The 14,197-nt window shown below is 43.2% G+C and overlaps 2 protein-coding genes across 2 annotated transcripts; one reads left to right on the top strand and one right to left on the bottom strand.

Moving 5' to 3' along the window:
- Positions 1-289: 289 nt before the first annotated feature.
- Positions 290-5,319, top strand: atxn7l2b (ataxin 7-like 2b). The gene is made up of 9 exons (XM_018666116.2): positions 290-446; positions 1,108-1,179; positions 1,279-1,597; positions 1,948-2,189; positions 2,491-2,573; positions 2,743-2,954; positions 3,072-3,249; positions 3,429-3,550; positions 4,195-5,319. The coding sequence occupies exons 1-9, from the start codon at positions 350-352 to the stop codon at positions 4,901-4,903; spliced, it is 2,034 nt and encodes a 677-aa protein (XP_018521632.1). The 5' UTR covers positions 290-349; the 3' UTR covers positions 4,904-5,319.
- Positions 5,320-8,137: 2,818 nt separating this feature from the next.
- amigo1 (adhesion molecule with Ig-like domain 1) lies at positions 8,138-13,615 on the bottom strand. Its single transcript, XM_018666119.2, has 2 exons — positions 13,006-13,615; positions 8,138-11,993 (listed from the first exon to the last, which is right to left on the bottom strand). Exon 2 carries the CDS (start codon positions 11,888-11,890, stop codon positions 10,352-10,354), a length of 1,539 nt encoding a protein of 512 aa, XP_018521635.1. The 5' UTR covers positions 11,891-11,993; positions 13,006-13,615; the 3' UTR covers positions 8,138-10,351.
- Positions 13,616-14,197: the final 582 nt, after the last annotated feature.

Genomic DNA, 14,197 nt, shown 5'->3' with positions numbered 1-14,197 from the left:
TTGAATTCCACAGACAGTCTCCAAAACACCATTAAAACTGCTCAGCAGCCTATCCCATTGAAAACTCGATAATACTATAACATAAATAAGAGATATGCAATTTTTGACTGTCCACTGCCTACAGAGGAACAGTGTTCCTCTGGGAGCAGATATGCAGCAGACATTTATTCTATTCCCTCTGCTGTTAATTAATGTTATTTGTACATAACATCTTCAGGCAGTGCAGTATGCGGCGCACACGACCGTTTAGCATTAAGACTTTGGTGGTTTAGCGCGGCCGCGAGCTTCGTGACGCGGGTGTGATACGCGTGAACTGACGGTGTCACCTCGTGAACGCGCAAGAGCAGCAATGGCCGCTTTGAATCGGCGAAATCCTAATCTCGACGATTTTGTCGGATTAAACTGGAGTTGTTGGGTAGATAGGGTGAATATTTTACCATCTGACGGTGAGTCGCTCTCCCTACCCCAGGTGTGGTTTCCATCATGCCATAGTGTTAATGTCATGTGATTTATTTGTTGTAACATACACACTCACACGGAGCGGCATTAAAGCGCAACCCAAACAAAAGACCCGCCGGGTCCTAGTGCAGGGAGGGTTTGCTAACAGTCCTTTACTAGCACTAAACTAAACAAAAAATTTAAGTTATTGTTTCGTAGACATTTAGCGACGTTGTGATAAAACTTCGGCTGGTAAACACAACGTGGACGGCTCACCTGTAGACAGGTAAAGTCACCGGTAGCGTTAGCCTGTCAGCTACTGTCACAGTAAAAAAAACAAAAAAACAACACTACTTAAGAAGGATTTATCCAGCTTGCTAACAGCAAAGATGACCAGTAAACATCATAGCTACGGCTGGAATAAATATCAAGGAAGCTGCAGGAAGTGGGTGTTTTATATCAGGCGTTTCAAGAATGCACTGATTTTGAAATTTAAGCATATAACCCGTCGAAGCAGTCAAATCTGGGATACGGACTCGTGTGAAAGACATGCTCCGGTTTTAATACAGAAAAGCTATCCGGATATCTCAGTAAACCTGTTTCTGAGCAGAAGCCACAGGATTGCCCCATACCAACATGTCATGCTGACTGTTTTTGTCTTGCACGCAGCTGGGTCTAATGTTGAAGACAGCAGCAAGTGTGGGAGGAAGCGATCTGAGACCATGACCCTCATGAAGGAAGGTGAGGTCTCAGTAGCACTGACACTAACCAGCTGCACCTTAGTTAGTTGACTCATAAAATGAATTTCACTTTAACTCTGTTTTGTGTTTTTCTCTACAGATATGCACATATATGGCTACTGCCCTGCACATGATGATTTTTATTTGGTGGTGTGCAGCCACTGTGGTCAGGTGGTGAAGCCTGAAGCCTTTGAGAAGCACTGTGAGAGGCGCCACGGTCCGCTCACAAAAATGATGTGCGGCCAGTCATCTGCTTTGGCTCCACTGCAGCGACCTCGACCTGGCCGTCCTCCTCCAAATCTTTCCACCTCTAGAGAGAAGGAGAAGGATGGCAGAGGTCACGAGGGTGGGGCACCATCCTCAGCAGCGTTACCTGTCCACCAGCACAGGCCTAGTAAGGCCCAGAGGGAGGCAGTGAGGTACTGTTTAAGATTGTTCACCTCATAATGAGACAGAAAAAGTGAAATATGCTGATTTAGGGGATGCTCAGCGTGATGTCTAGTTTGTGTTGAGTCCTCTCAGTGTCACATCTAATTGTAGATTTGCAGCCTTGTTTATTTACAAGTTCAGAGCACCAATAGTCCCACATACCCAAAGAAGAAACTGTTAGAAACTCTGTTTCTGTGTTTTTGTATGTGTTTAGTTTTTATGCCATTTGGGTCACACGCAAAGCTGAATTTTGTCACTTATTGTATCTAAATTGCAAGAATGAAATGGCAGGAATCTCATAATTCAGTTCTGAAGCGCACCTCTCAAACCACCTCCTCAGTTTGCCTCCAGTGGAAAAGGTTCCTCAGGAGAACCCTCCCCTCCCACACCACTCCTCGTCCACATCTCGCCCCAGGGTTCCTACATGGCACTCAGGACCCCTGCCCCCTGGTCTCTGCTCCTCCTCCGCTCCTCCGGCAGAGAGACCCTCGGTGCAGAGATCCACAGCTGGACAGCCCCATGAGTCTCACAGTCCTTTGAGGGGAACGAGAACCTACAGCCGGATTTATAAAAACATAGACAGTAAGTCTGAAGTTTATGCAGCTTCTGTTGTTTCTTCCCCTGCTGCTTTTCTGCCACGTCTCTTAACTGTAAAAAAACACACTTTAGTTTAATTGTGTATCAGCTTTGGTTTAGTATGCTGCATTCTGCAATGATTGCATCATAGTATAATTAGATGATGCTATGCAGAATTCTTGTCTGTTATTTTGTTGTAGAAAAATGACCATATGGTGGCCTGTAGTCTCTCCACCAGCATGGATCATGTTGACTGACTGTGTCCTGCTGTTACTCACTGACTGCTGTGTTTGCTTTTTTCCCATAGAGAAAGAATGTGACCTGAACAAACACTGCAGAGATCTGGATCCAGAAAGGAAGAAGCTGAGCAGCCGGGAGCTTATATGCAATGTAAACTCTCAGTGCCTTTTTCTTTTATCCTGTACTGTTACCAGTATCTGTATTGGTGTTCATTATTGACAGAGATATGACTGTTTCATCTGTATTAGTTACTGGATGCAGAAACATGGATGTTTCTATCATTTGTTTGGGATGGGATGTTGCTGTTCTTTCTACACAGATTGACTCCATTCACCAGCAGCAGAAAGCACTGGGAAGGGCCAGGACTTTTGATCAGCTGGCAGCGGAGCAGAGAACAGCCTCAGCAGGTCGAGATATGGAGCAGCTTCTTGTCAAATTAAAAGAGAAAGAGCAACATTTGGAAGCTTTTGAAGAGAAAATAACAACTCAGGGCAGTAGATACAACTTCAGCAACAACTGCCACATTCTCAGGTATGAAAACATTTATTCCATATTAACAAAGTTAACTTTATTCCCTCAGATACCTCAGGGGTAACCATCACAAACTGCCGTCAGAGATCAAGTTTGCATTATTTTGCCTTCATACAGGTCCAGGGATCCACAAGAAAACTTTCCAGAAGAGGAAGGTTACAGCACTGTGGAAGTGGAGGTACAGCCTCCCTATCCCTTCAACCAGAGTCTGCTGTCAAGTGAGGAAAGTGAAGACGATGAGCAGGAGGAAACCACAGACCTGCCCGCCTCTCCCTGGCACCCCAAACCTCTTGGGGTGAGTGGAGAAACTACCTGAAGCACAGCAGCAGCCAGTAGATTGAGAGTTGTATCATAAACCAACTTCAGAAATGTTTACAAATATTTTTCATGGCTGTTTTAATAGGAAATTTCTTTATTCCTCTCTAAGGGACACTGGAGCGTATCTGTATTTATAAAGCTGTCTCTGTTCTTTAGCTATGCACTTTTGGGTGCCGTACACTGGGTTGCAGCATCTTCACCTTCGATCGTCGTTTGCACCACCTGAGGTTTGCCCTCAGTGCCATGTTGGAGCACCATGTCAGCACACACCTGTGGAAGTGAGTATCATTGCTCCACACTCAGCAGAAATGTCACATATTTGGACTCAGCAGGGTGGAGAAGAGATTTGCCTTAGTGAGCTGGGAGACATCCAGCCAGAATCCAATGTGTGCTGTTCTGTAACTAGACACTGAATCCACTGCAGGGCACGGTTCTGCAGATGAATCTGCTTTCTTCTTTGTTGCAGGTATTAATGTGTGTTATGAAGTATCAGTTATTATTTAGAAAATGTAGTGGTAAATTATTTGGACAGCAGAAACATTGGCTTTGTTTTATTTTGTCTTTGTCTGTGGGTTGAAATATGGAGGTATACTGGTTTGTGTTGCCTCTTACAGATTGAATGTTTCATAATTATGTAAGGACATCGCCAAGTTTCTGGGTTTCACCATAACAGACAGACTCAAGAAAAACTTAAGAGTGTATTTTCCTGCTTTCCTTAAGTATATGCAAAGGGGAACATTTCTGAACTTGAGCAGGCAGTTGTGTGTCAGACTCAGCTGCAGGAATGTTAGCTAACGTTTGGGAGCTTCAGCCACTGGAGTATTGACTTCATAACAAAATGAGGCTGCAGCTGATCCACCAGACCCACATCAGGAAAAATGGACAAGACACCTTTATTTCATGTTTTTTCTTTAAATTATAGGAAAATGCCTCAAGTATCATCAGGTCTCAGGTCTTGTCATGTCACGCCATCAACTGTCAGGACTGCAGCTAGACCCTCTCAGTCCACTGGCTCCCTCAGCCTTGAGCCTGCCTCACTGGGACAACTGGAAACCAAAAACAGTAAGCACAACTCTCAGAGTACCAAACCGCCTTCTTCCACCTCCTCCGCGAACCTCGGGCCCGGCCAATGCCACAAACCTATCGGACGGCCCAGTAAGGCTCGGCTGAAGGAGGTGGCCCTTATGCAAGATGCAAGCCCAGCACCAAAAGCTACCAGGCTGCCACACAGCAGCGAGGACAAATCCTCCAGATACGTCAGGGATCCCCTGCTCCAAGAGAAGAACCAGCCACACATCCCCTCCTTTCAAGGACCAGCCAGTGGTACCTTCTCACACGAAAAGAAGCCATGTCCTCCTCTTCCACTACAGCCCTCAGAGAGACACTTGTCAGGTTCGGAGAGGCGTTCCCCTGTACCTGCAACAACCCACCACTCTCCCCGCAGCAGAGGGAGGTCTCCAGGAATTCAACAGAGGGTGGTGGGTTATGATCGCAAGGGTCGTGGCCAAAAGCGCAAAGGCAGCAGTGAGTCACCGTCACTCGGCTCCTCACTATCCAGAACCTCCAAGTGTAAGCGCCTGTCCTCTCCTTCTTCGCTCCAGCCTCCCCGCTTGGAAGGGAGAGAGTATTGAGGACATGCTTGCTTGGGGCCTGGAGGAAAGATCCAACTCCTGAGGAGTGAGTAGACTCACTTGCTCTACATGTAAAAAACTGCATGCCAGTTTTTTTTAATGTTGCATATCTATCCCTTTTAGTCTAAAAGACATGTACTGTATGTAGTATGAGTGTCTAAATGTGGTTCGGGGTGTGTGTGCGTGCGCGTGTGTTGTTGATTTATTTATGTTTTCACATTTTTACACACAGACATCAGGAATAATTGTTTGTCTGGATATTATTGTATGCGTTTATTTTTTGCAAAATGTCTACTTTCTAAATGACTAAATGTCTCACCTGTGTAAGAGCATAAAATACCTCAGTCTACTCATTATGCTGCTAAAAGGAAAAGTCACTTCATGGCAAAACAGATAAAAATTCTTGAATCTTTATAGCCCTGTGTCTTCTGTTATTTAACTGTGGCTCTGTTTTGATGGAGCATTAAAGATGGTACAACTGCAGTTTTAACACCAGATGGTAAAATCAGTCAAGTAGCTACTATCACTTAATCACAACTTTTAACAAAAATATTTTCTGCTCTTGTTTCTAGCTTAGATTCCTAAAAATATCTTGTTGAAATTTGTAAATCCCTCTATTAATTATCAAAGCAATAACAGTTTACATGGGAATAGGAAAGTAAACAGCGGTTAACATCTAACACACTACATGATTTTACCACTAGGTGGTGTTAAGTCATTAAGGTTGCCCCTCAGACAGAGCAGCTGAACCTTCAGCCATTTCCACCAAGTTACATAAGCATATTTTGGATAAAATCCAACATAGACTGTCCCAGTCTGGTCACGTGACAGGTAAAAAAAAAAAAACAAAACAAGTAAGGTATCTTAAATCTCTTCAATATTATTAACAGTTATATCTTGAAGGGAGCTTATATATGACACCACCAATGTATGAAAATAGGTGTGCCTTAGGGGACTCTTTTTTGCCGAAATTCAGTCCATCAAAGGAAATGCATGGTGTTCTGTCTGAGGTATCCACAAATGGTGACTGTATATTTATTTTCGTAACAGTTCTTGACATTAGTCATGATAATTTTGACAAATTGGAACAGTTTTGTCCTGAAGATATTCCCTCAGATTCTAGCTATAAAAATTTAGAAGCAAATATCTGCAGGAACATCTTCCTGTACATCATGTTCAGTGAAAGAGACAGCAGTGAAAAAAAAGGCAGCACAAAGTTTAAATCTTTTATCTTTTATTAAGTAAAATGATATATCAGTATTCTTTATCTTTAATGCCTACTAGGTTGCACTTATCCTGCAGTCAAAAAAGCTCTTAAGCGTACCATGCAAAGCCATTCCACTAGCTGTGAGACCTTTCAAGAATTTTATGGCAGTGACCAACCAGCTCATCTTTAAAGCAGTGGTCAATAAACTCAGTGCTTTTAATGCTGTTAAAAGCTCCATTCTTGTCCCGTGGACACTTGTAGTAGCAGAGAGCTCTTAACTCCACCATCTCGAGAATGTTCCTGTAATTGCTACTACATAGTTAGAATGGAGACAGATTTGTGTTGGGCAGTGAGTGACCACTCCCTTTTCTAATCTGCGATAACTGATCATTAAGGGAACAGTTAAAGTGCCATTACTGCAAACAGCAAAAGGCCTGTGAACTGCACAGATCTCCAAAATCAAAGATGGTGTCTTATTGTTGCTGCGAATATGAAAACCTTTTAAATCATGTTTTCACGTTGTATTACATTAGAACTTGAAACTGAGATAGTCCTGAGAAGATTTATTCACCCTCTGTCATTGAACCCATTCAAAACCCATTGTTTCAGGAAGTCATTGTGGGTGGACAGATCTCTTGATTTTATTCATTACATCTCTGGCTTTTTATTATTATTGTTATTAAATTCTTTGACCTTTCTTACAGATAAAGAGTTAGTTGTTATGCTGGAACTCACATCTCCACCTACAACTCCCTACGTCACCATTCTCATAAGCATTGTGCTCCCTCCTTGAATTCCCTATGGCTTCATGAGCAAAGTCAAACACTGACTGTAAAAATGGTGGCTACATACTCATTTCCCAATTGGATGTATCACGTCCAATGATCTCACAACTGGCATTCTTCCTATGCAGTTTTTGATATATGTTCTAATATGTTTTCAGTTTCACCATGTTCTTCAGCAGAGTCAAGTGTAAAATAATCCTCTTTCAATAAAAAACTAAACCCCACCCTGCTTAAAAAATAAACATTTATGTCAAGACTTGAATGTTGAAACAGCTAACAGTAGCACAGCGGCAGACGAAATGCAAAAATGATCAACAACATCAGATTATACAAGAATACAGTCAGTACACTGGTAGAACAGAGCAGTACACAGCTAATCAATACTGAACACAGAAAAGTGAGTCTTAATACATATATATACTGTACATTTAGATATATATAGGAAGCTAGATTTGCTTTGGATGGAACAAAGCCACTCTTCTCCTCTATGTTAGGACCTTCAGTAGCAATAGCACTTAGTTTTTCTCTGTACATAACTGCAACTTGTGTTTTGAGTGACAACCTACAGAAGAAATTTTTTGTTGTTATGCCCGTTGGCCACTGCAGATTTACACTGGGTTACTGCTGGGCAAACACATGCTATTCCTTGATGGTCTGGCAGTTCAGGTGTATGTCTGTGTATGATTTCAGTTTTTACCTATTTCATATTCTAAAACGGACATTTGCCAGCTTCTCAAGGGGTTTTAGATCGACCCTACTAAATGAAACAGGGAGCAAAACCCATATCTCAGTTCTACAGGGGCAAAACATAAGAGCCTGGATCCCTTAAACTGGGCCAGTTTCTTCAGCAACTGCAGCCAATCTGCGGTAGTGCTAAATGTGGCTTTTTTTTATAATGCGTCTTGTGGTATTTTTGCTGCTCAATATTTCTGCACCTGGTATTCCTATGTGTGAGAGAGTGGAATGATTCACACACCACCTCTCTGATAAGTGTGACTTCCTTTTCTCACCCACACAGGAGATGCTGTGGTGCACACAGCAACTGTGAATATTCCACCAATTTTGCGTAAAAACCCAGAAATGTGTACATCTTAACATGTGAGAGCCAAACTGATAATTCTATGCAAGATGTATGTGATTTACATACTTATCAGTTAAGGTCTTCTTCTTGTGTGTACTGTGGTACTTTTTGAACTGGAAAACTTAAATTCTTATATTATTCTGTATTTTTCAACCATATGACTCAGGGGGAGAGCAAATGTTCAATGAAAGCTCCAGGCGGTTCCCTCATAAACAAATTACGGACTACTTAAAGGGCATCACATTCATTGCCTGGTTGAATGATTGCTTTTGAACCTAACTGAGGGCAGCTTCGTAATGACAGAGGTACACAAACAAAGCAAACACATCTGGGCTGAATTGAGGCGGTCAGTGTACAGGGAGCCAGAGAGAATGGCTTTGTGTTGCTGTGACTCATGATAACACACCTATCCTCTCATGCTCAGAGAGACAAAGACATGGAAAGCAGAGGGAAGCTGCATCCCATCAAAAGATGCAATTAGCATCTACGCTGGGCTAGTCTTGTTGTACTGTGACACGAACGCAGCACTATTTAAATGAGATCGCTCGCTCTTGTTTATGCCAAGACGCAGGCTCCAGTTTTAAATCTTGTTAATGAAATATGCACGGCATACAATGTGTCTGGTAAATTCAATTCAAAATAGATTCATTAATAATTGTTTAGACGACAGGACGCTCTAAAGGATGAAACCAAAGAGTCCTGTTTGTCAGAGGTTTCCTGTCAGCAGCTACAAACAGTAAAATCAGCTCTCTCCTGTCAAAATAATTTACAGCTTCATCAATATTATTCATAAGCTTACTCTTCAGAAGAAACCCTGTTGGTTTTGTTATGTGGCAGGCTCTAATGTTTACCTGCTAATTCGACGTACAGCATTTTTTACCAACCACGGGGCAAAACAGCTACATTTTTCATCAGTGTGACACTGGGATTTGTCCATCTCAGCAAAATGCAAATTCTTTGAATCTACGACATAACTCATGACGTAATGAATGACTACACCAAGGTTCATATTTTTTTGTTTGTTTGTTTTTTGAGCAATGTACATTAAAATATATCAGGATTTTGTGTAAGGTGCACATTTTACACACAGGAAAGAATAAAATGAACTAAAGCTGGCAGCTTTTAGCACTGGCTGGGCATTTAACTTCCTTCTAGTGTGACGGAGAGAAACAAATGCTAGAACTCGGCCAAAAGGAGGTGTTAAACTCTGCAATAAAGTGGCACCTCAGTGGACAACAAACAGAAGCCTATTTGTCCTTGTAAGGACCTTGGTACCTGTCTGTGTACAGAATAGAGATAATATATTGATAATCAGTCAAGACAAAATACGTCCCTGCACCGAATGTGTATCTGCTGGAGATATTCCATGTTTTTTTAAATTGTGTAAGGCCTCAGAGGTTTATTTTGTGTTATACTGTAGATGAGCAGTATCTAAGAGGCAATTATTTTGATACACAATACATATATGTATGTAAATTGATCCCTCATCATAGCAAAGGAAAAAACAGCTCCCCCCTATATTGCTATACATATGACTATAAATACGATTAAGAATCAGTCTGATGAATTATATCTGACTGCAACTAAGTATCAGCTATGAATTTGGATGAAAATGACCTGCGATGGCCTCGTAATATTAAGTCTGTGCCACCGCTTTCTCAATATAAATGACTTAACGTTTGATGAATCCTCATTTATTTTATCCCACTGATGATCAGTCTCATATAATGTGGGTTCATGGCATGCTGTTTCTCTATAGTCTCAAGGTTAATGATACATGTATTCATAGCCTGGTGACAGCGGTCTATCTATCTAAGCCTCTGTCCCTGTGTTGATAGAGAAGGGGTAAATGAATCTATGCTCTAATGTTTACTTAAGATGCATTCTATATTCTATTCTAGTCCTCGTAATAAATATAATTATGAGCCAGCCATGGTTTCAATATATATGTGAACTATTTTGTTTTTTCAAATCTAATTTCCATCTGTGCATTATATCATATGTATTTCCCACACTTTAGCAATTTAATTTATCACTTCCTGAGTGCTGATATCAACAATATATCTACCTTTTATTCTCCTAAGACTTCAGTAGTTCCCACTGTCCGTGCACACTGCCATTCCTTCACAGTATGAATATTTAGTGCTACAGATTAAAATGCTGGAAAAGTCCTGCTTATTGTCCTTGTCAACAACAAGGCAGTTTGTTTTTTACTCCCTTTGAAATCCTCGTTTCTGCTTGACCGCAACTACAGATGAACATTCTTCCTTCGTTTTCTCCCACAAGGTCACAGTCACAGTTTACATTAACTAATACATGGCTCACGTTGTACCGTATACGCGTACATCCACTCATGAGGCATCTGTTGTTTCATCTCAGACCACCATGGGAGTGTCTGAAAAGACGGAGCTAATGGACTCTGCTACTGACTTCTTCCTCTTGCCCTTCATAAGAGAACCAGCCTCTGCATCCAGATCATCGTCATCCTCATCCCCATTGGGGTTCAGCTTGCCGTTCTGGCCCTGCAAGTCCTTCGAGTCTATGAATGCCACGTGTCTGTTCAGCTCAGCCTTAAGCGCTGGGTCTTCATGGGTCGGTGTTACGCTGAGCATGGAGGAGTGGATACTGTCCTCGCCCCGGGCCTTACCCTTGTTAGGGCAGCAGAAACAGCGACACGGTGTCAGGTAAAGATACATGAGCACCAGCACCACACTGGCCAGGCAGCCCACCAGGGTGGTGTATGCTGTGTTTAGGGTGTCTCCGCTCCCATGCATGGTGAAGTTGTGAACCTTCAGCACCACATAGATCGTCTCATTGAAGGCCTCGCTTGTGGCAAAGCAAGTGTAGGTTCCAGAGTCCTCAGACCTCACCGGACTGATCTGCAGACTTCCATCTGGCAAGACTTTGGCTGTCTGGTTGCTTCCAGGTATCACCGGCACGTTACCAGGCATCGTCCAGGTCTTTAACATGTTCCTGTGTTTGGTGTCACACCCCAGGGTGAGTGTCTGCTCCAGAAAGGCCTCTTCATCTGCCTCCTTGAATGTGCTGCAATTCATATTGTCACCACTGAGCTCAAAAACACCTACTTTCGTTTTTTGTGGGCCAGGTAGAATACACGTATAGTCATCTTTGAAGTCCACCGCAGAGTTGAGTTTTCGAATGTACCAGTGGGCCAGGAGTGTGTAGAGATCACAGTGACACAGCAGAGGGTTATTGTGGAAATAGAGGCCATTTTTAATCCAAGCAGGCAGCACCTGGAGGTCATCAATGGGCAACATCTTAATCTTGTTGGAGGACACATCCAGGAGGCTGAGTTTCTCCAGGCGGGACTTTTCCCTGACCAGCTCCGCAGGGAAGCGGGAGATTTGGTTCTGACTAAGGTAGAGCTTCTGAAGGTTGATCATGCCGACAAAGGCTGAGCGGTCAATCTGTGAAATTTGGTTATGGTACAGCAAGAGGACCTCCAGGTTGACCAAAGGCTCAAAGATGAACTCATCCAGCTGCTGCAGTTTGTTGGAGGACAGGTCCAAGTAGCGCAGGTACCTCACATTTATGAACGCCTCTGAAGACAGGAAGTGGAGATCATTGTGGCTGAGGAGTAGGTTATGGAGCTTCGGGAGCTTGACTGGGGTCCACTCAGAACGCAGCCGTACGATCTCATTATAGCTGAGATCCAGCACGGCAGTGTAGTTGGGTATACCAGTCGGGACAGTGGACAGATTCATCTTGGAGCAGCTCACTATGTTTGAGGCGCAGATGCACGTCTTGTGGCAGTTTAGGGCAGATCCCACTGCCCCTGGAAGCCAGAGGAGAGCCACGTAGAGGGTGAGGAAGAGGGCCCATCTCGGACGCTTACTCCAGTGAGGTAATGTTTCCAACAGGCTGTCACCTGCTCTGGTGGAAGGCTGCAACATGCTAGCAGTTGATCTAAAGCCCAGAGGGGTTTACTACGATCCCATCCTCAGAAAACAACATGGAAGAGCAGCTGGAGGACTTCCAGACATTGTTGACTGAAGGCTGGAAAAAAGCAGAAACAAGGCAGAAAAACAGATGTTATTAGATAGATAGATAGATAGATAGATAGATAGATAGAGATCATCATGTGTTGTAAAGGCAAACATAGACATACATGTCACGCAGAAAGACACGATCTGTGATACAAATGTAAACAAAAGAGCTACCCCACCACCACAATGCAAAACACATGAACTCGCTGTCCCTCCCACATAGTGCCTTTTAATACAGGGACTAATATTAGAAAACTGATGCTAATGCTGCTATTAAATGTTTGTTTAAACCATAAAACAGGCCTGTGATCAATTATGACTTTTTGACACATCAATAAGTAATGTTCTTTTCAATATACCTGCATAACCAGGAAGGAACACGCAGTAACAACTGTTAGCTGAGGAATGGTCCCTCTCATGGATTGTGCAAAAATGAATATTTAAGTATCTGCATGCTGTACAGTACCTGAGTAAATGTCCTTAGTTACTTTCCACCTCTGCACCCATGTGAACATGCAGGATCACATGTACAGGAGCCACTGACTCTCTGTCCTGCTCACAGCTTCCTCACGCACATACTATAAACTGTGCAAACTTTCTCCTGCTGCTTTGCACAATGCGCGTCAAATACAAACAAATACACACACACACACACACACACACGGTACTCACGCTAACCCATGTGTATTCACACTACTGGAAGAAATGCATTGATTTTCCTCCTCTTCCCATCTCTCTCTCTCTCTCCTTCGCTCTCTTTATCTCTGAGACGCATAAAATACACTTGTACACAACAACAACAACATAAATAAATAAATAAAACGAAGAAATAAGAGATATGAAAATGTGAACTCGTGGTAAATCTGTACGTTATGTCATATTCAGAAATGTCCTCGTCCGTTTGTGGAGGAAGCGTACCGTGCAAACGTTGCATTGCACCATTCTGTTGTAAAACAAACGAGCACAACATGGAAACGTGTGTCGAGAGATGGAGGAGACGGAAACCGAAGAGAGCCACCTACCTTCACCCCGCGATGCAGCGACGTTGGCTTTCATTTAAAAAACACACACACAGATCCTCGTCTGTTTACAGTGCTGCTGCTGCTGCTGCTGCTGCATACGGATAGTCCCCGTCTAGCTGAGTCTGTGTCTGCTGCTGCTGTTGAGGACAACAACGGATGCAAAGGAGGAGGAGGGAGAGCACTAGAGATATCCTCGCCAAAATAATCCCGGTCCACGCGGCATCCAATACCCCCGGTGCAAAATTACGCAAAGAGAGAGAGAGAGAGAGGAAAGATTACGTAAAGAGCAGACAACACGCGCACTTTTAACTACTGACAATCACCGATGAGCGACTGTATTAATCAGCTCTCTTTGATTTCAGCGGAACATATTGCTGTGTGCACGCGCGGCCGCACGCCCGTCTATTGCAGATAATTGGCGCATTTTGAGCAGGTCCGGCTCCCGTCGGGTCTCATCAGCAGCCACGGAGATAATTAAGAATGAGCAGTCTGTAGCTGACACGCCTCCCTGTGGCTCCTCGTATGGCCTGCTGCTGTCTCCGTGCAGTACTGTTGCTGCTGCTGCTGCTGCTGCAGTAGTAGTGGTGGTGGTTGACGTGTTTCTCGGCAGAGGTAGCGCGTTCAGATCCAGAAGGCGCTGTTTACCGAAAGTGGCCGCACCAAAGATGCGCTGCGGACACGCTCAAGTGAAAACCCACGAGACGAAACGTGGGGAAATGAACCGTTTATAGCTTTAAATGATAATAATAGATGCATGACCACAGACTAAAAAGTAACTTATGTAGTAGTGTACATCATCATCATCATCATCATCAGTCTCTCATCATCATCTCTGCCCAGTATATCATTAATTCAATCCAACAGCCTCATGGTCACATCGACATGAGTTCTGCTGTGCACATTTTTTCTCCCAGGAGGAAGAAATGTATCGATCATCATAACCCTCTGACCCCCCCAGCACCATTATTAGTGTGGGTCAAACTGTAATTCCCCATATCCTGACCTCTCACTCAAACAAAACATGTCATCTGTGCACATAATCCAAATCTAAATGCTGGTTCTTGTTAATGCCTCTTCTGTTCAGATGTGATTTCAGCCTCATAGTCAACCAAAACAGTCGCAGCTAAAAAAAAGTTTCTATGCTGCATAATTTTGGCATTACTAGGTGAGACATGTGGCTGGATGTTCTTGT

The sequence above is a fragment of the Lates calcarifer genome, linkage group LG6 (assembly GCF_001640805.2).
Source record: "Lates calcarifer isolate ASB-BC8 linkage group LG6, TLL_Latcal_v3, whole genome shotgun sequence".
Lineage (NCBI taxonomy): Eukaryota > Metazoa > Chordata > Actinopteri > Centropomidae > Lates > Lates calcarifer.
Note: the sequence above shows the minus strand (reverse complement) of the source record. Positions and strands in the feature narration are given on the sequence as shown.

Coding starts and splice junctions, on each gene's coding strand:
- atxn7l2b (XM_018666116.2), top strand. CDS start 350: ATGGCCGCTTTGAATCGGCGAAATCCTAATCTCGACGATTTTGTCGGA. Junction 1,180..1,278: donor CATGACCCTCATGAAGGAAG/GTGAGGTCTCAG, acceptor TTTTCTCTACAG/ATATGCACATATATGGCTAC. Junction 2,574..2,742: donor GCCGGGAGCTTATATGCAAT/GTAAACTCTCAG, acceptor CTTTCTACACAG/ATTGACTCCATTCACCAGCA.
- amigo1 (XM_018666119.2), bottom strand. CDS start 11,890: ATGTTGCAGCCTTCCACCAGAGCAGGTGACAGCCTGTTGGAAACATTA.